Source organism: Phyllobates terribilis, unplaced genomic scaffold (genome assembly GCF_046119375.1).
Source record: "Phyllobates terribilis strain yellow unplaced genomic scaffold, ASM4611937v1 Scaffold_9__5_contigs__length_417890890, whole genome shotgun sequence".
Classification (NCBI taxonomy): Eukaryota; Metazoa; Chordata; class Amphibia; order Anura; family Dendrobatidae; genus Phyllobates; species Phyllobates terribilis.
The window spans coordinates 117477541-117504413 of NW_027362769.1; the positions used below are offsets into that span (position 1 = coordinate 117477541).

At 44.8% G+C, this 26873-nt stretch overlaps 1 protein-coding gene across 1 annotated transcript in view; it reads left to right on the forward strand.

The window, feature by feature from the left end:
* Nucleotides 1-26873, forward strand: part of LRP2 (LDL receptor related protein 2) — a 345085-nt gene that overhangs the window by 302897 nt on the left and 15315 nt on the right. The window contains exons 61-69 of the mRNA XM_073646998.1: nucleotides 5447-5584; nucleotides 5665-5787; nucleotides 17294-17422; nucleotides 18357-18488; nucleotides 19774-19905; nucleotides 21177-21320; nucleotides 22365-22530; nucleotides 23360-23488; nucleotides 24392-24612. Coding sequence (XP_073503099.1) covers nucleotides 5447-5584; nucleotides 5665-5787; nucleotides 17294-17422; nucleotides 18357-18488; nucleotides 19774-19905; nucleotides 21177-21320; nucleotides 22365-22530; nucleotides 23360-23488; nucleotides 24392-24612 — 1314 coding nt within the window. The remainder of the gene's footprint in view (nucleotides 1-5446; nucleotides 5585-5664; nucleotides 5788-17293; nucleotides 17423-18356; nucleotides 18489-19773; nucleotides 19906-21176; nucleotides 21321-22364; nucleotides 22531-23359; nucleotides 23489-24391; nucleotides 24613-26873) is intronic.

Sequence of the window (26873 nt, forward strand, 5' to 3'; positions counted from 1 at the left end):
AATGTTACCCTTTAAACCTCAGTCCAGAGTCTCTTACCTAGCCAAATCAGATCTCATACTTTGCACTGATGATTGGCAACACCCCGAAACACAATGTCTGCAAATTGAGATTCTGGTTTGGCTTTTACCCTTCATTAAAGATTCGATATTAACTTTTAGTATTGCTGCTGCCAATTTGCATTCTATAGGAGTTGAAAATGCAAAAAAAAAACAAATACAAAAAACACAAAAAAACAAACACATTTTAAATGTTATGTAATTGAAATATGATGAAATTAAAATGCATTATTTTTTTTTACAAGAATTAAAAAATACAGATAAAATAGTGCATATGAAGGATGCCTTTGGTGGGAATGATGCATGCATTTTTTGTCGCAATTTTTATGCTGTTTTTTGAGTAACACAAATAAGTGGATAAAAAAAGCCCAAAGTATTTACCTAGGGCTACATGATGATTGCGTCCACGAAATGGTAACCACGACCAAAGATCACTGTTTGCCAATGCTACATTGCAAGTGAAGGCACGGGATGCAGATATCATGCTTCATATATGGACCACAATGCAGACAGCGAGTCTCCTGAAACTACGGCCTCGTCCGTGCATTGCGATCAATATGCAGACCGGGAAGAAGCTTGATGAATCCAGCCTTTGTCATCGAATCTCAGTGAAACATGCCCTAACAACTCTGAGCTTCAGGGTGTGTTCACACTGAGTCTTCATGCATAGTGTTTGGAATGGAGAATGAGTGGAAACTCCAAGTTTCTAAGAAGTTTTTATTTTAGTTTTTGAGGAGGATTTTGGAAAGCTACCACTCAGTTTCTGCTCCAAAAACTCAATGAGAACATACCCAAAGGCTATGTGCCCACGTTGCATAAATGAAGCAGAAAATTTCTGCTTCATTTCTGCAAGTCCTCTCCCGGAAAAACGCATGCGGAATTCTGCACGCGTTTATCGCGCGTTTTTCTCGCGTTTATCGCGCGTTTTCCACATGCGGAATTGCCTTGCGTTTTTTATGCATTGGACAAAGGCAATTCTGCTTGCGGAAACGCAAAATTAATTGACATGCTGCGGATTTTTGAACGCAGCATAAACGCTGCGGAAAAATCCGCAGCATGTGCATAGAACTTGCGGAATCCCATTGGGGACCATGGGGTGCGGGTTACCAAGCGTTTTACAAGCGTTTCCGCTGCGGAAATTCCGCATCAAAAACGCTTGAAAAACGCTACGTGGGCACACAGCCTAAGGATCTCTTTTTCAGTGGATTCTGCCAGAAACCCACCTGGAAAAGCACTTAAAAAATACTAAAATGAATGAACATGTGCATTGCAATGTCCAAACGACTTGCTGCGCATATGTTCAATCTTTTCAGCTTTTAATTGCCTGAGACTTTGAAAATAGCGGTGAAAAGAGGTGACTGATCCATTTTTCAGTAGTTTTTTTTTATTTTAAAGTCTTTATTTTCCATTTTTTAGCACAATGTAAATATTAACAATAGCAACCATTAGAATCTTACAAATGATATAATAAGTATTATTAATTAACATTTAAGCCAGGGATCCTCAAACTTTTTAAACAGGGGGCCAGTTCACGGTCCCTCAGACCATTGGAGGGCCGGAGTATAGTTTTTAAAAAAAACTATGAACAAATTCCTATGCACACTGCACATATCTTATTTTGAAGTAAAAAAAACAATACAGGAACAAATACAATATTCAAAATGAAGAACAAGTAAAGTTAAATCAACCAGTATTTCAATAGGCAGGTAAATGTCCCCAATAGGCAGCATAGGTCCCCAATAGGCAGGTAAATGTCCCCAATAGGCAGCATAGGTCCCCAATAGGCAGGTAAATGTCCCCAATAGGCAGCATAGGTCCCCAATAGGCAGCATAGGTCCTCAATAGGCAGGTAAATATCCCCAATAGGCAGGTAAATGTCCCCAATAGGCAGGTAAATATCCCCAATAGGCTGCATAGGTCCCCAATAGGCAGGTAAATGTACCCAATAGGCAGCATAGGTCCCCAATAGGCAGGTAGATGTCCCCAATAGGCAGCATAGGTCCCCAATAGGCAGCATAGGTCCTCAATAGGCAGGTAAATATCCCCAATAGGCAGGTAAATGTCCCCAATAGGCAGGTAAATATCCCCAATAGGCTGCATAGGTCCCCAATAGGCAGGTAAATGTACCCAATAGGCAGCATAGGTCCCCAATAGGCAGGTAAATGTCCCCAATAGGCAGCATAGGTCCCCAATAGGCAGCATAGGTCCTCAATAGGCAGGTAAATATCCCCAATAGGCAGGTAAATGTCCCCAATAGTCAGGTAAATATCCCCAATAGGCAGGTAAATGTACCCAATAGGCAGCATAGGTCCCCAATAGGCAGGTAAATGTCCCCAATAGGCAGCATAGGTCCCCAATAGGCAGCATAGGTCCTCAATAGGCAGGTAAATATCCCCAATAGGCAGGTAAATGTCCCCAATAGGCAGGTAAATATCCCCAATAGGCTGCATAGGTCCCCAATAGGCAGGTAAATGTACCCAATAGGCAGCATAGGTCCCCAATAGGCAGGTAAATGTCCCCAATAGGCAGCATAGGTCCCCAATAGGCAGGTAAATGTCCCCAATAGGCAGCATAGGTCCCCAATAGGCAGCATAGGTCCTCAATAGGCAGGTAAATATCCCCAATAGGCAGGTAAATGTCCCCAATAGTCAGGTAAATATCCCCAATAGGCAGCATAGGTCCCCAATAGGCAGGTAAATGTACCCAATAGGCAGCATAGGTCCCCAATAGGTAGGTAAATGTACCCAATAGGCAGCGTATGTCCCCAATAGGCAGGTAAATGTTCCCAATAGGCAGCATAGGTCCCCAATAGGCAGGTAAATGTCCCAAATAGGCAGGTAAATGTCCCAAATAGGCAGCATAGGTCCCCAATAGGCAGGTAAATATCCCCAATAGGCAAGTAAATGTCCCCAATAGGCAGGTAAATGTCCCCAATAGGCAGCATAGGTCCTCAATAGGCAGGCTGTTTCCCCCTTTTAATGCCCTATGCAGGCTGTTCCCCCCTTATTATGCCCCATGCAGGATTTCCCTTTCTCCCACCATATAATGCCCCGTGCAAGATATCACTCCCCTGTCTTTATAATGCCCCATTCAGGATGCCACCCCCCCATATAATGCCCCATTCAGGATGTCACCCCCCCCCCCATATAATGACCCATGCAGGATATCACTCCCCTGTCTTTATAATGCCCCATTCAGGATGTCACCCCCCCCATATAATGCCCCATTCAGGATGTCACCCCCCCCATATAATGACCCATGCAGGATATCACTCCCCTGTCTTTATAATGCCCCATTCAGGATGTCACCTCCCATATAATGCCCCATTCAGGATGTCAGCCCCACCACCATATAATGCCCCGTGCAAGATATCACTCCCCTGTCTTTATAATGCCCCATTCAGGATGTCACCCCCCATATAATGCCCCTTTCAGGATGTCACCCCCCCCCATATAATGACACATGCAGGATATCACTCCCCTGTCTTTATAATGCCCCATTCAGGATGTCACCTCCCATATAATGCCCCATTCAGGATGTCACCCCCACCACCATATAATGCCCCGTGCAAGATATCACTCCCCTGTCTTTATAATGCCCCATTCAGGATGTCACCCCCCATATAATGCCCCATGCTGGATGTCACCCCCCATATAATGCCCCATGCAGCATGTCACCCCCCCGTATAATGCCCCATTCAGGATGTCACCCCCCCCCCATATAATGCCACATGCAGGATGTCACCCCTAATATTATGTCCCATGCCTCCATACATTAAAAAAAAAAAAAATCCAATACTCACCTCCCTCCTCACTTGCTGCCGCTGCTCAGGTCCGGACTCCAGCGTCGCCGGCTTCATCCCGCTCTGCGCTGCCTGTGACAGCACTCGGGAGGGCGCGGTGTAAAGACGTCACCGCGCCCTCTGACCTGAGACGTCACAGGGAGCGCAGACCAGGAAGACACCGGATCTGCGAAGGCACGAGGAGAGGTAAGTATCGGGCTGCCGGGGCTCTGAGAAAGCAGGGGGGGAGGGCGGGCGCTGACACCGCTCTCCTCTGCCCACAGCCCAGCGGGCCGGATAAAAGTCCTCCGCGGGCCGCATGTGGCCTACGGGCCATAGTTTGAGGACCCCTGATTTAAGCCATTCTTCAGTAGTCTATATAAAAATGTACAAAAAATAAAATAAAGTGAAAAAACACAGAATTTGAGCTTGGTTTAAGTTGGTTTACATGCAGCACATAAACACATGTTTACAATGGCCATAAATCAGAAAAAAAACTACAAGAAGCAAAATGAACATAATAAACCCTGCTATAAATAAATAAACAAAAAGCAGAAGTGCATTTAAATAAAATAGGGTTCTTAGTCACACTGTTTTTAATCAAAATTAGCATGAAAGCTATCCCACCTCGGCAAGGTGAACCCATTCAGGATAGTCCTACTCTGTCTAATATTAAAAACGTTTTCTTTTTATTTATTTATTTATTTATAGCAGGGTTTATGTTCATTTTGCTTCTTGTAGGTTCTTTCTAAAAAAAATAAAACACCAAAAACAATGAAAAAAACAATAAAAAAGATGCCCAAAATGACACTTCAGGACAAAAGACTTTGAGTGCAATTCATCAAATAGTGCACACTCGCACAACGCCAGTCTTGAGGGTGAGCATGGCAAATTCATTATTCTTCTGAGTGGCGAGCGCCTAAGTGCGTTGTGCCAGAATGGACTGGAGTAGCATTTCTGCTGTACTAAACGCCTTCAGTTTTGATGAACCTGGACTGCTGGGACAGAGCGTGGCCTATTTAGGCGGAACTGATTCAAACTTGCGTGAAAGAGACAAAAGTCTCAACATTTTTGTGAAACTCTGTGTTGTGCTAAAATGTTGCGACTTTTCAAAACGTTTCCGTCATTTTTATAGTGTAAAAGCTTTGATGAATTGGTCACAATGTGAACGCCACTTTTAATGAAAGGACCTGCTGGAGTAGTGAATTAGATTTATCTTTTAACAGGTGTGCGCCGCCACCAGAATGTACTCCAGTTAGGGACTGGAGTACATTTCTGGAGTAAGTTACACCACTAAACTGCAGGCTTCTCTAGAAATGACAGTGCCTGTGTTAGATGTCAGCCAAAGGAGCAGGTCACAGAGACTGACATCCTCGCATATGTTGCGTCTGTCTACCGCCGCAAGGAGACTAGCATATTAGCAGAGCACGCGAAAGATACTCGAATAACACTCGAGCATTCTCGTATAACACTAATTAGGATCTTCCATCTTAAAGTTTCTCAACTGGATACTGGTGCAGTTCTCACATGGTGCGACCTTTGTGATAACTTGTATCTGATGTTGAAAAATGCAAAGTTATTGACTCTATTACTGTCCAACATCCTTAGCAACTCGCTATCCGAACGGAACCTACTGCCCTCCGAACATGTTTGAGTGTAAGAACCATATCTGCATCCTGCCATACTGGAAGTGTGATGGTGACAACGACTGCGGAGATGACTCTGATGAAGAACTGAACCTGTGCTGTAAGTCTGACCCTCGTGTAGAGATCTCCGGGGTAGGTGGTGATTCCGGTACATGTTGTAAGCCTTGTTTCTGTTCACAGTGGACATCCCTTGTGAGCCGCCCTTCCGATTCCGCTGCGGTAACAACCGCTGCATCTACAGACACGAGATATGCAACACTGTGGACGACTGCAGGGACGGGAGCGACGAGACAGAGGAGCAATGTAAGTTGCACTAGATCCAACTTAGACCTCATCTTTTTTACATAAATGTTTTGTGTTTTTTTCAAGGAAAGACCAAAAATCAGCAATAAATTTTATGGAGATATAACCATTTTGACTTGAGTCACAGATCAAAATCACCCACTCAAGTGCATGGATCATTGAAAATTATCCATATTTAAAGGGGTTGTCCACCATTGGGGCATTTTTCTTTTTTTTTAACTTGCTAAAAATATTTTTTTTTAATTAAGTTTCGCTACAAACTTAGCATTGTTTTCATTCTACAGCCTCTCTATTGCTGGATGCAGAATGAATTAACTGAGAATCCGTCAGTCAGCCTCTATGACGGTCTGATAGGGAGGCGGTAACTCTTATATCTATCGTTTCCTGAGGTCCTCTCAGATGATTTATGACCACAGACCACATTGAAGTTGTATGTGCAGGCAAACAAAAAGCTTGTAAAAGTCATACAGGAGAAAATTTTTAATAAACCCCAATTGCAAAAATATTTTAGTCCCTGATACATGCATTTAAGAAAAATGGTCCTCAAAGATGGACAATCCCTTTAAATGTGTAGGAAGAAACTTTTTTGGCATTCAAAAAAATTATTGATGAAAATCAGATCTTTTTTTTATTGAACAAGAAAGTGAACACACATCCAAATGAGGCTTCTTGTCTTATTTTTTCTATTTTATCCATAAATCATGAGATTACCATCCAAAAGCAAACACAAGTAACCTTTAAGTTACTTTCAACTTTTACTACATGTACATATACAAGAAGCCTAATCTGCTGCCATTTCTATCGCTTTCATATGTACAACTAGGATACCACAGCAGTACTCAATGTCAAGCAGCAGCTGCAAAAGCAAACAAGATTTTAGGATGTATAAAAAGAGTGAGAAAATCCCATGATCCCAATATATTATCACTCCTCTATAAATCACTGGTGAGGCCACATCTGGAATACGGGATCCAGTTTTGGGCTCCACATTTTAAAAAGGATATTCAGAAATTAGAGTCAGTTCAAAGGTGGCAACTAGATTATTACAAAGGATGGAAGGGATCTCATATGATGGGAGGTTGGAAAATTTGGGCTTGTTTAGCTTAGAAAAACGACGCCTCAGAGGGGATCTCATTTACATGTACAAATACATGTGTGGTCAGTACAAAGGACTAGCCCATGACTTATTCATTCCAAAGACCATACTAAGGACCAGGAGGTACTCATTATGGGTGGTAGAAAGTAGAGATGAGCGTTGTTCTACTCGAACTGTTCGCCAATGTCAAATTCGAGCTGTTTTGGGCGGTGTTCGAGCCGATCGGCGAACACGAACAATTTGAGAAAAATTCGGCTGTTCGAGGTTATGTTCGATAACTGTTCGTGCACCAAAATCATAACTGGATTTTTTCTCAGTAATGATGAAAATTAATGTTAATACGCAGTTTGAGTGTACAGCGGGGCGGGGGGAGGGGCAGGGGATGGATCTCTGCAGGAACAATGAAGATCTCCATTTTTTTTTCTCTTTCCCGCATTTGCAGTGGGGAGGTGCAATCTGTCAGCCTATCAGCAGCGCACACACGGAGCGAAGTGCTTTTTTTCACACAAGCAAGGGCATGTGTCATTGGCAGTGTATGTCACATGTCCTTGCCCTATAAGACCAAGCCATTTTCCCCGTCGCCACCATTTTCTCACTGCTGCAGCTGTGTGTTAGACGGCACCGCTGTTGCTGTGTGCGCTATACCTTGTTAATTTCAAGCCAATTTTCGCACAAATATACAGATAGCTTGGGAGTAGGGAATAGTTGTGATTGCAGTCCTTTTAAGGACTAGGTTACAGCATTTCCTACGACTTTTATCAGGGAGGTCTGTGCTCTTAAATAGATAGATTGTGGGAGTAAAGACTAATTGTAATTGGAGTCCTTTTCAGGACTAGGTTACATCAGTTCCTATCAGTTTTTGCCAGGCAGGTCTGTGCCAGTGCTGTGCAAGTTTTTTTCACAGCATTTGGCTGAATCTAGCAAAGCTAATCCTTTTTGGCCTATTGCAGAGTGTGTTAGTCAGTGGAGTAGCCTATCTGTGTTGCAAGATATACCACCTGTGTATAGAATACCAATTTTTTTACTGCACCTAGTGAAGTAAAATCTTTTGGGCATAGCATCATTCTATTAGTCCATCTATACTGACCTCCATCAGGTTGCAAATTGAATATAATTTTTTTCTGCATCTAGCTCTGAAAAAATATTTGGGCTTCTAGCGGTGTGTGGGACTTGGTCTATTAGTCCATCTATACTGACCTCCATCAGGTTGCAAATTAAAAATAATTTTTTTCTGCATCTAGCTCTGAAAAAATATTTGGGCTTCTAGCAGTGTGTGGGACTTGGTCTATTAGTCCTTCTATACTGACCTCCATCAGGTTGCAAATTAAAAATAATTTTTTTCTTCATTTATCTCTGAAAAAATATTTGGGCTTCTAGCAGCGTGTGGGACTTGTTCTATTAGTCCATCTATACTGACCTCCATCAGGTTGCAAATTAAAAATAATTTTTTTCTGCATCTAGCTCTGAAAAAATATTTGGGCTTCTAGCAGTGTGTGGGACTTGGTCTATTAGTCCATCTATACTGACCTCCATCAGGTTGCAAATTAAAAATAATTTTTTTCTTCATTTATCTCTGAAAAAATATTTGGGCTTCTAGCAGCGTGTGGGACTTGTTCTATTAGTCCATCTATACTGACCTCCATCAGGTTGCAAATTAAAAATAATTTTTTTCTGCATCTAGCTCTGAAAAAATATTTGGGCTTCTAGCAGTGTGTGGGACTTGGTCTATTAGTCCATCTATACTGACCTCCATCAGGTTGCAAATTGAATAAAAAAATTTTCTGCATCTAGCTCTGAAAAAATATTTGGGCTTCTAGCGGTGTGTGGGACTTGGTCTATTAGTCCATCTATACTGACCTCCATCAGGTTGCAAATTAAAAATAATTTTTTTCTGCATCTAACCCAGCCAATAGTTTTGGCCTAATACCACAGTTTGGCCACTCAGCTCTGCTCGGTTACCATCCATTGTTTTTTTGTGCAAACAACTCCAGAGTTGTGAATTAGTTAACCACCAAAATGAGTGGAAAAAGGCCTGCTGCTGGTGGAAAGGGGAATAGGCGGGTTGGGAAGGGGAAAAAAGGTTGTGTCCGTGGGGTAGGTGCAGAAGAAAGACCATCTTCCAGCCAAACTAAAATGTCTACTTCTTTTAGCGGACAATGTGATAAGATCCCTTTCTTACGGCCACGCCAATCGCTACAAATTCCAGATGAGGCACAAAAACAGCAGGTGCTTCAACGGATATCAAGTGCTCCTTTAAGTGGGCTCTCCTCCACATCAACTTCAACATCACAAATACTCCAGTCCTCAAAGGTGTCACCCAAATCGCACTTGCTTCCTCACAGCTCCCAAATCTCCAGCTGCCCGTCTGAGTATGAGGTAGAACAGATGGTTGAGTCTGCAGAGCTGTTTACTCATACTATAGCCTGGGAATCAGAGGTCGACTCCAGCGCTTCTGTGAATCCAGACGAGGAAATGATCTGCACTGATGCCCAGAATCTTTATGAGTCGGATCCAGGACCAGACGCAGAAGGTTCTGACCATAATGTAGACCCTCATTCCCAAACTGTAACTCCTGTTGGTGGAGACAATGAGGAAGACGATGATAAGACTCAAATACCTGATTGGAGTGACAACTTTAGTTTTTTGTCAGGGCAGGAACAGGTTGGCTCTGAGGACGACGGGTGTGATAACGCACAGGGTGATGATGATGAGGTCGGAGATCCCACTTACTGTCAACCCACAGTCAGCCAAGAGATGAGGTCAGCAGAGGAGGTGGAGGAAGATGCTAGTGACGACGAGGTCAGGTTGCGCCTTCCTGGACAGAGACGTAGTACTGGAAGCACGTCAACAACTGCATCCTCAAACACAACTCTGCCTCTCACCACAAGTCGTGGTGGCTCTTCAGGTCGCATGGGTGCTAAGCCTTGCATAGCCTGGGCATCTTTTCAGATCGATAAAGATGACCCAACTCGTGTTATCTGTAACATTTGTCAGCAAAAGCTAAGTAGAGGCCAAAAAATACATAGTTTGAGTACTTCATGCATGAACCGGCACATGGACATGAAGCATAAGTTGCAGTGGGAAGCTCAGTGTGCTACAATGCGGCCTAGCCGGCCGGGCCAATCACCGTCTGCCATATCTTGTGCATCCGCGGCCTCTTCATCCTCTGTGACTGGGGGGACAGCAGTCACACCTGTTTTGGGGCGCAGACCTGCCACCTCTTTACCCGCAACAGCCAGCGTGATTGGCAGGTCATCATTTTCTTTGGAGGTGGTAACACCAGCTGGTGTTGAGCGCTGTCCGACATCGATAGCACCACCTTTGGATCAAGGCAACCTAACATGTCCGCCTGCATCTTCCTCACAGACCGGCAGTTTGCCGGGGACACCCTTATCAACCCCGTCTAAGCACAATAGCCAGCCCTCGGTCCCTCAGATGTGGACAAGTAAAAGACCATTTCCTCCTAGCCATGAGAAAGCTAAGAGGTTGAATTTCACCATCTGCAAGCTCTTGGCTACAGAAATGCTGCCTTTCCGCCTGGTGGACACAGAGGATTTTCGAGACCTTATGTCCGTCGCAGTGCCCCAGTACCAGATGCCCAGTCGGCACTACTTCTCAAAGAAAGGTGTGCCTGCGCTCCACCAGCATGTCGCACACAACATCACCGCTTCTTTGAGAAACTCTGTGTGTGACAGGGTGCATTTCACCACAGACACTTGGACGAGTAGGCATGGACAGGGGCGTTACATGTCGCTGACTGGGCACTGGGTAACTATGGTGACAGCAGGACAAGGGGCTGCTGTCCAAGTCTTGCCGTCCCCACGAGTTGTGCGTCAATCCTCTTTATGTCAAAGTTCCTCCACTGCTTCTGCCTCCTCAACCTCCTCTCGGTCTTCCACCTGCACCCAAAGCCTGTCTGGTCATGCCACAAGCTTTCTAACTGCGCAGAAGGGATCCTGCACACCTCCTTACTATGCTGGCAGTAGGGCTCAACGTCATCAGGCGGTTTTTACATTGAAATGTCTGGGAAATGTGAGTCACACAGCTGAGGAGTTGTGGTCAGCTCTGGAGAACCAATTTCATGAATGGTTGTCTCCACTGGACCTGAAACCAGGGAAGGCCGTGTGCGACAATGCTGCAAACCTGGGTGCGGCCCTTCGCCGGGGCAATGTCACACACGTGCCTTGTATGGCTCACGTGTTGAACCTGGTTGTCCAGCAATTTTTAGCCCACTATCCCAGACTAGATGGCCTTCTGCAGAGGGCACGGTCGCTGTGTGCTCACTTCCGCCGTTCGCATCCCGCAGCTCAGCGACTTACATCTCTACAGAAGTCATTGGGCCTGCCACTTCACCGGCTAAAATGCGATGTGCCTACCCGGTGGAATTCAACTCTGCACATGTTGCAGCGACTGTGGCAGCACCGACAAGCCCTGGTGCAATACGTTCTGACGTATAGCCTGGGCCAACGAGATTCAGAGGTGGGGCAAATCACGCTGGAGGAGTGGTCTCAGATCAGGGACCTATGCACCCTTCTGCACAGTTTTGAAATGGCGACGAAGATGTTTAGTGCTGACGATGCCATTATCAGCATGACTATTCCGGTGATTTACATGCTGGAGCACATGTTAAACAGAATTCGGAGTCAGGTGGTGGCACAAGAGGAGGTGGAGGAAGTAGAGGAGGAGGAGTTGTATGCGGAAGGGCTAACATCTGCAAGGTCCAGACGGTCGGCAGCACCAAGGCGGCAGGCATGTGAGGGTGGGGGAGATGGTTTTACCAGGGCGCATGGTAGCAGCCAAACTAGTGAGGAAGGTGCAGGAGCCCAGGAAGAAGTGGAGGACGAACTGATGGAAGACTCATCAGATGAGGGAGACCTTGATCACATTTCTGTTGTGCGAGGTTGGGGGGAGAGGACAGAGGAAGGAAGCATGATTGTTACCTCGCCACCAACACAACAGGGACTTGGTGCTCCTGGATGCGCAACACACATGAGTGCCTTCTTGCTGCACTACCTGCAACATGACCCTCGAATTGTGAGAATTAGAAATAATCCTGACTACTGGGTTGCCACACTGTTAGATCCCCGGTACAAAAGTAAATTTGCAGAAATTATTCCTGCCATAGAAAGGGATGCACGCATGCAGGAGTATCAGCAGAGACTGTTGCAGAATCTTACATGTGCTTTTCCACAAAATACCAGTGGTGCACGTAGTGAATCTCACAGTTCCAACTTGCCAACCGTGGGACCGTCAAGTGTTCAGCACTCAAACCGTAACAGAACCACAGTATCTGCTGGTAACATCAATTTTGCGGAATCATTTCACCACTTTTTTAGCCCATCCTTTGCAAGGCCACAGGAGACAAGAAGTCTGACATATAGTCAACGCCTAGAGACGATGGTACAGGAGTATCTCCAAGTAAACATTGAAGCCACGACTGTGTCACTGGACCCTTGCTCTTTTTGGGCTTCCAATCTGGATAAATGGCCGGAGCTAGCCACTTACGCCTTGGAGATCTTGTCATGCCCCGCAGCCAGCGTTCTGTCTGAACGTGTGTTCAGCGCTGCTGGTGGTGTGCTGACAGATAAGCGCACGCGGCTCTCCACTGATAATGTAGACAGACTCACGTTCATAAAGATGAACAAATCATGGATCCGAAACGACTTTTCTACCCCTGTGTCATCCTGGGGAGAGTAAAAGCTTGATGATTGGTTAAAATCACCCTACCAACCGTTTTAAGCTTTCAAATTACTAATCATGTTTATCTGTATCTTGACTGGAAAATAATTTGGGCTTTGTAGCAGTGTGCAGCACTGATCCTATTAGGCCATCTATAATAAGCTTCACCAGATTTAAAATTAAAAATAATTTTTAGCTGCATCTAGCCCGGAAAATAATTTTGGGGCTCCGAGATGCGCAAGACACATAAGTGCCTTCTTGCTGCACTACCTGCAGCATGACCCTCATATTGTCAGAATTCGAAGTAATCATGACTACTGGGTTGCCACACTCTTAGATCCCCCAAACTTTTCGATCAACCTTTTCATTTTAATAAAGACCAAAAAAATGGTCATTTTTGAAATTATAAGCATTAGCAGGTTGTTAGAAACTGAAATCAAACAGTTTTCAACTCAAAACTTTATTCTAGGTGATGTTACATTTTCACATAGGACCCCTTGTTCGAAAGGAGCTTCTGAACTCTCTCGTCCATTGAATTTGTCAGGTTTTGGATGGTTTCTGCTTCAATTGTTTTGCATGAGGACAGAATACCCTCCCAGAGCTGTTGCTTAGATGTGAACTGCCTCCCGCCATCATAGACACTCCTTTTAATGATGCTCCAAAGGTTCTGAATGGGGTAGAGGTCAGGGGAGCATGGGGGTCACACCATAAGTTTGTCCCCTTTTATGCCCATATCAGCCAGAGATGCAGATGTTTTATGTGCAGCATGAGATGGTGCATTATCATGCAGAAAAATGATCTTGCTGTGAAATACACGGTTCTTCTTCTTGAACCATGGCAGGAAGTGCTGTTTGAGAAAATCCACATACATTATGGAGTTCATCTTTAGCGCCTTCAGGGATCCTAAAGGGGCCGACAATCTCTCTCCCCATGATTCCAGCCCAAAACATTACTCCACCTCCTCCTTGTTGGCGCTGTAGCCGTGTTTGCGTGGGGTGTCCATCAACCAGCCATCCTCCACTCCATTCATCTGGACCATCGAGCGCTGCACGGCACTCATCCGTGAACAAAACAGTTTTGAAATCAGTCTTCATGTAATGTTTGGCCCACTGGAGCCGTTTCTGCTTGTGTGAAGTGGATAGAGGAGGTCGACAGGATGGCATATGCACAGCTGCAAACCTCTGAAGGACCCTGCATCTTGTTGTTCGGGGGACGTTGGAGGCACAAGCAGCTTCAAAAACTTGTCTGCTGCTATGACAAGGCTTTTTTGCCGCTGCTGTTTCAACCTGACGTAATTGCCTGTAGGAAAGAGTCCTCAATTTGCCCTTATCAGCACGCACACGTGTGTACTGTGAATCAGCTACATACTTCTTGATTGCCAAGACACTTCATCCTGATCATCGCACAATGTTGATTGTAGTCATGCCTTGACCTAAACACTCCAAAATTTGTTGCTTCTCAGCAGCCGACACATCCTTTTTCTTTCCCATTTTGGCAGAAAATGTAGGCTGCTTAATAATGTGAGAGAGCCTTCTTAAGTAGTCTTGCCTTTCATTGGACACACCTGCCAAACTAATTAGCACAGGTGTCTGCAATTGCTTACAGTGATATAAAGAGCCCTGACACACATCACCATCAATGAGTTTAACTGACAAACAAACAAATTCTTCCCTTATCACTCCTAAACACTTTTTGCATAATAATTTGGAACGCGGTGTACATGTGCTTTTCCACAAAACACCAGTGGTTCACGTAGTGAATCTTACAGTTCTAACTTGCCAACCGTGGTCTGTATGGAATTGTTCAATAAAGGGCCCAAAATTAAGATAACATAGATGGGAGAGGTCTCTATGAATAGGAATTCCTAAGTATTTGATACCCTGTGAGGGCCAGGCAAAGGGAAAGTTGGACTGGATGGAATCCTATATGGATTTGGGGAGGGAGACATCGAGGGCCTCAGACTTCGCTGCATTGATTTTAAAATTTTACCATGTAACAAAGTGATCTATTTCAGCCATAACAGCAGGGATGGATATATGTGATTGAGTGATATATACTAGGACATCATCAGCAAATAGAGAGCACTTGTACTCGGTGCCTCCCACCTCAATCCACCTAATATTGGGGTTATGGCGAATTGATGAGAGCAGGTGCTCCGTCACTAGGATGTATAAGAGAGGGGACAGAGGACATCCCTGCCTTGTCCCATTGGTGATTGTGAAAGGTGATGAAAATGTTCTGACGCACCCCCTGGGCCTTGGGACACCCGGAGCCGGACCCTTTTTGGTGGATGCTGGTGGTTGTAGTCTTCGTGGCGGCGATCCGGTTCCGTGGCTCAGGGCGGTCAAACCAGTGGCGGAACTATTTATGTGGTTTTGATGTTTAAATGTCTGACTACGCCACCCGTGGATTGCGGTCAGAGTGAACCGCCGCTACAGGGCAGACCGCTAAGGCTGGTGTTGTGGGTGCAGCAGAGCGTAGCATAACTCCCAACGGGAGGAGTATAGCCTCAGGGCAGTGTATGCGGAGGATGGGGGTGATGGTGCAGGGCAGCAGCAGTAACGACACGGAGTCAGTGATGCAGTTCAGGGCCTTTACTCACAGTTCTTATTATCCAGACCACGTCTGCAGGTAACGGCTGCCCACGTCGTACTGTGCTCACCAGGTGAGGGGCTCAGACAACTCCCAGATAACTTTGGAGCGCTTCACAGGACCCCCTTTGTGTGTCCTTTGTCTGGCCTTTCTTACCAACACTTCTGTCCGGCTGCCTCGGGCCTCCTCTTGGTAAACTTGGCGCCAGTTTCCCTGACCCTATGTGGTGCCTTCCTAGCGGGTGGAGCAAGGGGCTGCGCCACATAAAATGTCAGAGCCTCCGGTTTCTAGCTGAGGGTCGTTTCCTGCCTCCACTAGTTCGGGGACCGGTCTCCCCCTTTGGCCTGACCCCTCCACGCAGGTGGATTCGGGCGTGCGGTGGCGACTCGCCCGTCCGCACCCCTGGGATCCCTTCATTCCTCGTTCCTGGAGCCTTCTCCGCTCCTCTTCCTTCCTTCTCCCTCTTGCAGGCCTGGGCCTCTGTTACTAGGCCCGCCTCCGGAGCAGAGCTCATGCAGAGCCCCTGCTCCCTGCCACTTCTGCTCAGACTTCTCTGCACTGAACTAAGATGGTGCCCACCTTTTATACTCCCTTCTCAATGCACCCATCAACTGCTTCCTCCCTGCTCCTGCACTGCAGGGTTCCCCTTCCTCAGTGTTCCCTCCCCCCACTCCAGCCATGGACAGGGACTGTCGTGCCCATCTCAGGGGCATATTGGTCGCCCTGCCCCACGGCAATGTGGTGTAATGCATGCAGGTGTCGGGTCCTGATCCACACTCCATCCTTATCTGAGAGTGAGATATCACACCTCTGGGTGAGGTGCAATACCTCTGTAGCAACCGAGCCCTCGGTGCTACAGTTCCATTTATCTTCAGCCTAGGTGACGTATTGTGATACAGGGCCGTGATTTTGGCTATAAAAGGGTCCCCTAGACCCCTACCCCAAGCTTTTTAAGAGAATCATATATGGCGTGCCAGGAGACTCTATGGAATGCTTTCTCAGCATCCAACGAGAGTATCTACTTACAAATTTTTAACTGCATCTAGCCCAGGAAATACTTTGTGCCTAGTAGCAGTGTCTGCTAGTCAGCGGATTATCCCGGCTGTTAAGCAAGCTACACCACCTGTAGTTTGGACACTTAATTTTTTCAAAGGAAATGCTTCGGGACCACGGGATACTTAGTGAAGAGCATCAGGAGGCACCCCAAGGCATAGGGGCTGGGACTGGCACTAGGATGCCTTGCGGTGGACAGCCGAGCTCGATCCTTATAAAAGCTTTTTAACTGCAGCAGCTTTAGTGGACGCTACTGGAGCTGGAATTACGCGGCTGCTGGCATGAGACTTGCCCTCCAATAGATCCTTGTAAATGGATTTAAAGTGTATTCATTTAAATTAGAGGGACAATTTAAATTAAAAAGCTTAGAGCTGCCTCCACCACAGGGGGGCTCTCTCGACCCACCAGCGGACAGGCACCAGTATTGGGAGAGGGGGGCTGGCCGTCAGGGTTCACCGCGGCTCTGGCACAAACCCGGCGACACGGAGGTGGCACGGGCAGGAGCGGACTGGCCATCTCGGCTTCTCACTTTTTGGATTTTAGAAGGGCATGACATGCCTATATCTGTGTCTCCCCCTCCTTTTACTCCTCCACCTCTTTTCTTTTCGCATGACTATATGTACTTGTCACTTTTCCATGTGTTAGTTGTGTCTTCTGAGCAGTTTGTCAGCTTTTGGACACCTTTGAAGGTGTTTTCTATGTGTTTCTATGTGTTTTTGTTTGCCTGCCATTGGTTTTAACGGTGTTTGAAGGTGTTCGACGAACCGAACCGAACTCGAACACTACGGGGGTGGCTCAACACTAGTAGAAAGGCGATTCCGGCAGCTAAGCAGGAAAGGGTTCTTTACAGTCAGAGCAGTCAGACTGTGGAATGCCGACCACAAGACGTAGTGATGGCCGACACGATAAGAGATTTTTTTAAAGGGCCGGATGATTTCCTCAGTACACAGAACATTGTGGGTTATAGATAATTTAGTGACAAAAAATGTATAATTGGTGGAGAAAGGCTGAACTTGATGGACCGAGGTCTTTTTTTCAACCTACGTAACTATGATATAACCATTAAATATGGTCTTGTGCTTACAGGTAGACCGCCCACCCCGAGACCGTGCACAGAGGATGAATACAAGTGTGGGAACTCTCACTGCGTCCCTCATCACTATGTGTGCGATAATTACGACGACTGTGAGGATAGATCTGATGAAATTGGTTGCAGTAAGTATATATGTCTGTCAGTTGTGTCGTTCCTCTATTATACTTCCTGGAAATGTATGCCCAAATTGACAACAAGGGTGACAGTGTTAGACCGTGTACAGACACAGGATGTTAACTAGAAGACCTGTAACTCTCAGTTTTCAATGTATTCAAACACTTCCAGGAGCAACAACAAAGGGACAGTAGAAGTTTAAACAGTTTTTAATGTACATACCAGTCTAAAATGTCCCAAATTTCACGTCTTTAATTTTACATCCATTTTTTTTGAGCAGGTGGTTCGTCTTCATCATCATTCTGCCAGCACTATAAGTGCTGGAACACTCTTTTCCAACTTCCCATCATGCATTATTTTTGTCATTGTTCCATAGCTGTCTGCCCAAAACAGAAAGTTTGTGTCTCTGATATGGTAGTTGCCATTTGACAGGCAAAAGAGCTGAACAGAGAGATTAAGACAAACCCACTTCATGTTATACTTCTCAGTTTCTGAGCTGTTAAAATTACACTTGACAAATGGCAGTAGAATACAAGTTAGACTGATGAGAGACACCTAGTGGCCGCACATAAAAGTTATAAAAAATATTTATTATTTTACTGCGTTTTCTTCTCTAATTTTTTCTTGAATTTACCAATTACCATTTTCTCTTTTGTATCTCCAATAAAATAAATGAACAACTTTGCCAATAGTCTGAATAAAATATCTACCGTTTTGTTTCTACTTCTCCTCTAAGTACCTCACGGAGTTTTCATTTTAGTTTGTAATCATAGAGAATTAAAGGTCTGCATAGGAGCTGCATACACAAAACGAGTTGTTTTATTACGAGCGTTAGTAAAAGTGCTTCATTTGGCATTTCAAATGAATTGGGGGAAATAAAAATGATTGCAAAAGTGGAAATAGTCTTCAAGTGTGGAACATCTGTGCTTAATATGTCCATAGATAGAGGTACCGGACGACACTGTGGTGAAAACATCTGTGAACACAACTGCACTAACTTAGTGGATGGAGGATTTATCTGTTCCTGCCGACCAGGATACAAAGCCAGCGAGACTGATCGCAATTCCTGTGATGGTAATTTTGCATCTGATCATTTCCTTGGTGATAATAATAATAATAATAATAATAAAGGATCTTGTTAGAAGAAGTAGAACAAATTCCGGAAGTTCCTGGCATTAAGTGTTCAGTTTACCTGGAAAATGAAGAATTACACTATGTCATTTAATATCAATGGTCTACCTACTGTATGTAGTGCAAGGCAGAGATGCCGACTGCAAGTAAAGAGGGTCATGAACTGAGGACCCCCCTCTACTAACTCAGAATTACCTAATAGGGTATATGAAATGTAATCTCCGCTATTATTTCATAATTTTAAGTCAGGGCTCCTTTTTTTTTCACCTAGGGATCTTCTTTATATCCTCAGTTGCCTCAGACATTGCTATAGCTGAAGTAAAGTGATACAATTCTGGCTACATAAAGCCACCACTAGAGGGAGCTCTCTATGCATATACTCATATAGCAAGTGTATAAATCTGTATGCGGTAGGCTTTCCTTAGTGATAGGCTTAGGCAGACACTACGCCAGTGTGATAGTAAGCAGAGGATCAGTTCAGTGCCCGGCTGTAAAGTCTTATCAGATACTTTTAGCTGAAAGAAGCTACATCAGACAGACTCCATCTATCAGGTCTCAGACGAACCATGGATCTTTGACTTCTATAAAAGGATCTGGACTTACAACGGCGTCCCCTTGGTTGCATCCACAGAGTAGCTTCCAACCAGAAGAGCAAACTTGAGGCAACAATACTCAAGAGAGACAAAGCCAGGGATAGATAGAGAAGGCAAAATCAATGCCTGAGGAATAGCGAGGGTCAGGTAATAGAAGGTCAGACAAGAAGCTAAGCCAGATGGGCCAGAGTCAATGTCAGGAAGGATTACTAAGAAAGATGTAGAGAGGAACCAGCCAAGTTGGAAATTGGAAAAAGCACCAGAGAACAAGGATCAATCCAAGTACAATCACTGGCTACTATCACCAGTATTCTGAGAGTTTAAATAAGGTGTGGTGCTGCCCCATTAGCCATAGTAGGAGGAGGATGACTCCAGCTAAGCACCTGGATAGCACATACTCCCATTCTGCCTGATTGTGCAGCACCATAGGTACCAGCCTCACCAGTACCCCTGGCTGGACAGCGTGAGCTCATCGCGGTACTATTAGTCGTGAAGTCTGCCCTGCCACTAGTGCCACCAACTAGATGAATATGGTGGTGCTAGATGTTGCTGGAACATGTCCGGGTCAGGATGTAGCACAGGCCCTATGGACTATATTTAACCTGCTCCCTATAATCTTGCCTTTTTCTTTTCAGATATTAATGAGTGTGAGATTTATGGGTTGTGCCCACAAGACTGTAAGAACTCCAAAGGAAGTTATGAATGCTTTTGTGCAGAAGGATTTCGATCAGTTGGAGACCAACATGGAAAACAATGTGCAGCTGAGGGTAAGAATGATGAACAAGTGAAAAGCATGTTATCATTCGCTTCCCGTCTAATGGCGCCACTTCTCTGGGGAATTTGATTCCAGCGCGGTCCAGGTCATTAGTGATGTGATTGGTCCAGACTAGTTAAATGGATGTCTGCTTGTAAGAGGGTTAAAATAGAATTAGCGTATGTTCACACTGATTTTTTGACGTGAATTTTTCTGACTGAAAAATCGACATCTAAAAAGTGATTCTAAAAAAATCGGTGGTTTTTGGTGGTTTGCTTTGATGCTTTTTTTATGTTCATGATTCATTGAGTGAATGGCTCTAGTCACATATAAAGGATTGATTTTTATTGGTCAGCCAGCAGGTGTCACTACATTAAAGGGAATCTGTCACCAGATTTTTGCTACCTCATCCCAGAGCTGCATGATGTTGAGGCAGAGACCCTGATTCCAGCGATGTATCACTTACTGGGCTGCTTGCTGCAGTTTTCATAAGATCACTGTGTTATCTACTGCAGATGTAGCAGGGCTCTGAATGCTGAGCTCTGTAAAACCCCACCCATATTACTGATTGGCAGCTTTCTGCCTATTCACAGAGTACACAGAAAGCAGCCAATCAGTGTTGGGGGCAGGGTTATACAGAGCTCATGAATATGGAGGAATACATGGCAGTAGGTTTACTAGTCTTATGATAAGCTCCTGCTGATAAAACAGGGATTTTATGAAAACTACACTAAGCAGCCCAGTAAGTGATACATCACAGGAATCAGGGTCTCTACATTATGCTGCTCTAAGATTATGAAGCAAAAACCTAGTGACAGAATCCCTTTAACAATGCATCTTATCTGTAGTGGAATTGGTAGAGATGAGCGAATGGATTCGATGCAAATCAAATTTGTATCAATTTATTATGGAGAGAGAAAGTCACCAAACACTGAACAAACTGTAAAGATAGTGCGCGACAGCACAGCAGTGAAGAATATTAGTGCATGATGAACAGGCTGTTGGTTATCACCAGTTACAGTTACCCATAGTCATGTACAGTGTGTTTGGGTCACTTTGCCATTACTGAGGCTATGTTTGCGTTAACAAGCATGAGTGGGGTTGGACACAGTCCTAGGAGACCTCAGAGTGTTACACGTGTCTTTTCAGGTCGATTGGAAGTTTTGCAGCACTTTTGATTTGCGACTAGTCAAATTTTAAAAAAAAATTGGAGAAGCTGGAGAATTCAAGTTGTAAAAGATTTGCTCATCTCTAGTAATTGATTTCATTTGACTAATTTCGCAGGTAACCCTCCACTTCTGCTGCTGCCGGACAACGTGCGGATAAGAAGATACAATCTGTCTTCCGAGCAATACTCCGATTATATTGAGAATCAGCAGCATATCCAGGCCTTGGACTATGACTGGGATCCCGAGGGAATAGACCTCAGTACGTGTGTATATAATAACAGTACATTTATCCAGAGAGGTACAACTTGGAACTTTTGGGCCCCTATGAAAAATCTGCAATAGGACCCCCTACTTACAATACAGTGTCATTTATATTACTGGTGTCTTCCTATGTGGTAGAAGAGCTGCAGATATGAAGTCCTCGGTGCGACTGACACCTCTGCACCCCCTTTATTTATGGCCTGTACATATACTCCCGACATCATGCATCTTACAGCTTTGTGATATACTCTATATGCACCACAAGGGGGCAGCAGCGCTCCAGGATGAGTCCTACAAGTTGAAGTTCCCTAATAATATTTCAGCATTAATATAACATAATCCTTTATTTCGAATTAAATTATCATTTAAATCTTATTCCTTTAGCAAAAGTTACTATCGCCTTACTTGACACTAGCTATTATGTTGGTAAAATTCAAGCGACCATAAATCCTTCATTTAAGGCTATGTCCATCTTTGCGACCTATTTTTTAATTGCTTCAATGCATCTGATTGGAACACAATAAACCATCTTTGTTAATAGTCTCCATTAAGAGTATGCTAACATTTTTAGTCCACAGCTCCTGTGCAGATCTATGATTTTCCATGGTAACAACTACAAACAAACCCTGTGTAGTCTGAACATGTGCCGACACTCCCTTGTAACTGTCCCCGACCTCTTCCATTTGCAGGATCACACTAGACTTCACTTATTTTTAGCCTGTTACCATGGACTCACATAAATCTGCATGGATGCTGTAAGCACAAAACGATAAGATCTTTTGAATAAGGGTTATTAGCAAAGTGTCTTATTCTTTTCAATTTAGAAGCATTGGAATAATAAAAGGAAAGGTAGTAAAGGTAGATATTTACCAGTCACTTCTCATCACTACTAAAGTTATGTGCTAACAACATGAGTAAAGAGGCAAAATGATATGCTGCAACTTGTAGTACATTTAGAGTCCACCCGTACCTAAAATGATAATATTAATACAGATCAAGTGATCATGCTTTTCTGTATTGAAAATGTATTTTTCTCCAAAAGGTATAGTGTACTACAGTATTCGTGGGCAGGGCTCTGCGTTTGGCTCCATCAGGCGGGCCTATATACCGACCTTTGAAGATTATGGTAATAATATGGTAAAGGACGTGGATATGAACTTGCGCTACATAGTGAATCCAGATGGACTGGCCGTGGACTGGGTTGGAAGGTATTATATTCAGGTTGTCATTATTTGTCATCATTAATACATTAAAGGGTTTTTTCCCATGAACAAAAGTTCATTTTAATCAATAGATATTGTAATAATAATAATTTTCACAATTGGATGTGTTTAAATAAAATGTTCCTGTGCTGAGATAATCTTATAAATGTGCCCCTGCTGTGTACTGTGTAATGGCTGTGTCTGACCGTGCAGGAACATGGTCTGATCATACCACATCTCCTGGGCAGGGGGGGAAGGAAAAGAGTATATAGACATTACAGCAGGGGATCACAGCTGATTCTTTTTGTGAAGTAAAGCATTTCACTGCCTGTTTTTCAGCAACTTTTTACCTCAAAGAAAGAATCAGCTGTGATCCCGTGCTGTAATGTCTGTATACTCTTTTCCTTCCCCCCCTGCCCAGGAGATGTGGTATGATCAGACCATGTTCCTGCACGGTCAGACACAGCCATTACACAGTACACAGCAGGGGCACATCCATAGGATTATCTCAGCACAGGAACATTGTATTTAAACACATCCAATTGTGGAAATTATTATTATTCCAAGATCTATTGATTAAAATTAACTTTGTTCATGGGAAAACCCCTTTAAACCCTTAACGCTCTATAAATCCATTATGAGCATTTGCCAGTTAGTGCTTCATATCAGATATATACATCATGAGATACTTATATTTAATTGAAATATTTAATTAAAAAGTGATCAAAAAGTCACATGTACCAGAAAAAGTCATAAAACCACATATTATTGGTAATTGCCGTAATCATACATTGCAACTCCAAACTAACCCATTTTTCTTCCTACCAATAACTAGACACATATATTGGACGGATGCAGGAACAAATCGTGTGGAAGTAGCCAAACTGGATGGAAGATATAGAAAGTGGCTTATTTACACCCAAGTGGACCAGCCAGCAGCCATTGCTCTAAATCCCGAGCTTGGGTGAGTGATTGTCACCATGACAGTTTGTCCTAACGATTGTCTGTTCAGGCCACTTAAGATTATTGGGGCAGTTAAAAGTTTTCTTTCTGCTTTAGGAAACATATTTCCAAGTTCTTCTAGAGAGCTCTGACCTAAAGGGGTTGTCCCAAGATTCATAGTTATGCCCTGTCTGTTGGATAGGGAATGAATTACTGATTGTTGTGGGTCCGACTTTTGGTACCTGCGCCCTTTCTGAAAACAGAGGTCGAGCATGCGCTCCAACACTCCATTCATTCGCTATGGGACTGCTGAGTACAGCACTCGGCTATCTCTTACAGTTCTATAGATAATGAATGGAGCAGGGCTGCTCATGCTCAACCTATGCTCCTTCCAGAGACCAGTTCTCGGGATCTCAGGGGGTCCCAGAGGTCCGACCCTCTGTGATCAGTAACATTGCCCTTATCTTATGGATAGGGGATCATTTTCAATCTTTTGAAAACCCTTTTAATATGGCGAAGTCCCCCGTTCCAAACCCTCACCTCTTCGCAAAGAGTGGCTACTAAGTGTATATCTTTCCTTAGGGACGCCGCCACTTCTTTGCAGTGCAAAAACAAAGCCTGTTGATTTCACTGGGAACTTTGTAATTCCTCACTTCTCCTGCGGGAGTGCTGCAGGGAAGTTTACCACTCGTACAGGGAAGCTGGGTCACAAAAGCACCTAGCAATGATGCAGTGTATTGGGGCTTTTAATACGTCTCCTTAGTATTATCGGTCATGCTGCCATTGCTCTGGACCACTGTTCGGGAAGTTATAGGGTCCCAGTTGTGAGCAACCTTATTATTAGCTCATTGTCGGAAGATGCTAATGTTTGTCTAAAGCAGAAAACACATTTAAACTTTTAACATCTTACTCGCCCTTTTTGTAGAATGATGTATTGGACAGACTGGGGAAGGCAGCCTAAGATTGAACAAGCCTGGATGGACGGGCAGCAGAGACAGGTCCTGGTCTCAGAAGAACTTGGCTGGCCAACCGGAATCACCATCGACTACATCAACAACAACAGAATCTACTGGAGCGACTCCAAGGAAAATGTCATTGAGTCTATAAAACCTGACGGCACAGACAGGCAGACGGTTTTACACGGAGGTGAGAGAATACCTGTCGTCAGTTGTCTTCCACTGCTGATATAACACAGACATGAATGGCGATTAGGACATAGGACTCTTTTCACATGCATGCTCACTTTGAGCAAGTGTGCTTCTAATTTTAATGGGGATAGGAGCGTAACAGATGGGTTTTCTCCAATTTGCTCTTCTGTGTATGGGCATCTTAATAAGCCCACCATACATACCAGAATAGAATTGGCCTAACCCAGGGGTCCTCAAACTTTTTAAACACGGGGCCAGTTCACTGTCCCTCAGACCATTGGAGGGCCGGAATATAGTTTTTTTTTTAAAAACTATGAACAAATTCCTATGCACACTGCACATATCTTATTTTGACGTAAAAAAAACAATACAGGAACAAATACAATATTTAAAATGAAGAACAAGTAACGTTAAATCAACCGGTATTTCAATAGGCAGGTAAATGTCCCCAATAGGCAGCATAGGTCTCCAATAGGCAGGTAAATATCCCCAATAGGCGGCATAGGTCCCCAATAGGCAGGTAAATGTCCCCAATAGGCAGGTAAATGTCCCCAATACGCAGCATAGGTCTCCAATAGGCAGGTAAATATCCCCAATAGGCGGCATAGGTCACCAATAGGCAGGTAAATGTCCCCAATAGGCAGGTAAATGTCCCCAATAGGCAGCATAGGTCCTCAATGGGGAGGTAAATGTCCCCAATAGGCAGGTAAATGTCCCCAATAGGCAGGTAAATATCCCCAATAGGCAGCATAGGTCCACAATAGGCAGGTAAATGTCCCCAATAGGCAGGTAAATGTCCCCAATAGGCAGCATAGGTCCTCAATGGGGAGGTAAATGTCCACAATAGGCAGCATAGGTCCTCAATGGGCAGGTAAATGTCCCCAATAGGCAGGTAAATGTCCACAATAGGCAGCATAGGTCCTCAATGGGCAGGTAAATGTCCCCAATAGGCAGCATAGGTCCTCAATAGGCAGGCTATTTCCCCCTTATAATGCCCCATGCAGGATGTCACCCCCCATATAATGCCCCATGCAGGATGTCCCTTTCTCCCACCATATAATGCCCCATGCAAGATATCACTCCCCTGTCTTTATAATGCCCTATGCAGGATGTCACCCCCCCATATAATGCCCCATGCAGGATGTCACTCCCCTGTCGTTATAATGCCCCATTCAGGATGTCACCCCCCCCATATAATGCGCCACGCAGGATATCACTCCCCTGTCGTTATAATGCCCCTTTCAGGATGTCACCCCCCCCCCATATAATGCTCCATGCAGCATGTCACCACCCCATATAATGCCCCATGCAGGATATCACTCCCCAGTCGTTATAATGCCCCATTCAGGATGTCACCCCCCCCATATAATGCCCCATGCAGCATGTCACGCCCCCATATAATGCCCCATGCAGCATGTCACCCCTAATATTATGTCCCATGCAGCATGTCACCCCTAATATTATGTCCCATGCAGCATGTCACCCCCCCATATAATGCCCCATGCAGCATGTCACCCCTAATATTATGTCCCATGCCTCCATACATTAAAAAAAAAAATGCAATACTCACCTCCCTCCTCCTCACCTGCTGCCGCTGCTCAGGTCTGTACTCCAGCGTCGCCCCGCTCTGCACTGCCTGTGATGTCTCAGGGGAGGGCGCGGTGTAAAGACGTCACCGCACCCTCTGACTTGACACCAAGAAGACAGCGGATCTGCGGAGGCACGAGGAGAGGTAAGTATCCGGCTGCCGGGGCCCTGAGCAAGCGGGGGGAAGGGCGGGCGCTGGCACCGCTCTCCTCTGCCCACAGCCCGGCGGGCCGGATAAAAATCCTCCGCGGGATGCATGTGGCCCGCAGGCCGTAGTTTGAGGACCCCTGGCCTAACCCATTGATATCGCGGGATCAGCTGGCAGCCTTATGAATATGAGGGTCTTTACGGTGCCCATACACAATACAGTAAAATGGCCAAACCCACAGGGGCCAGTGTCAATAGTTTATGTTTGTGGGATCCTTCTGACTCTTCCCAAATATTGTGGACAGATAATGTCAGGGGAGAGGAGCGTCCGGTCCCTTGTACTTCAACAGCCGTTCCTTTCCTTCTTTACAGATAAGCCGCCACCAGAGATGTCTGGCAGCGGCTCTCTCAGAGAACACAGGAGCTCATTCCAAAGATAGCTGTTGGGCTAACGATCGCTCCACCGATAGCTATCTAATGTGTATGTGGGCCTTAAACTCTGTATGCATCTCCCCTGTCCCTAGT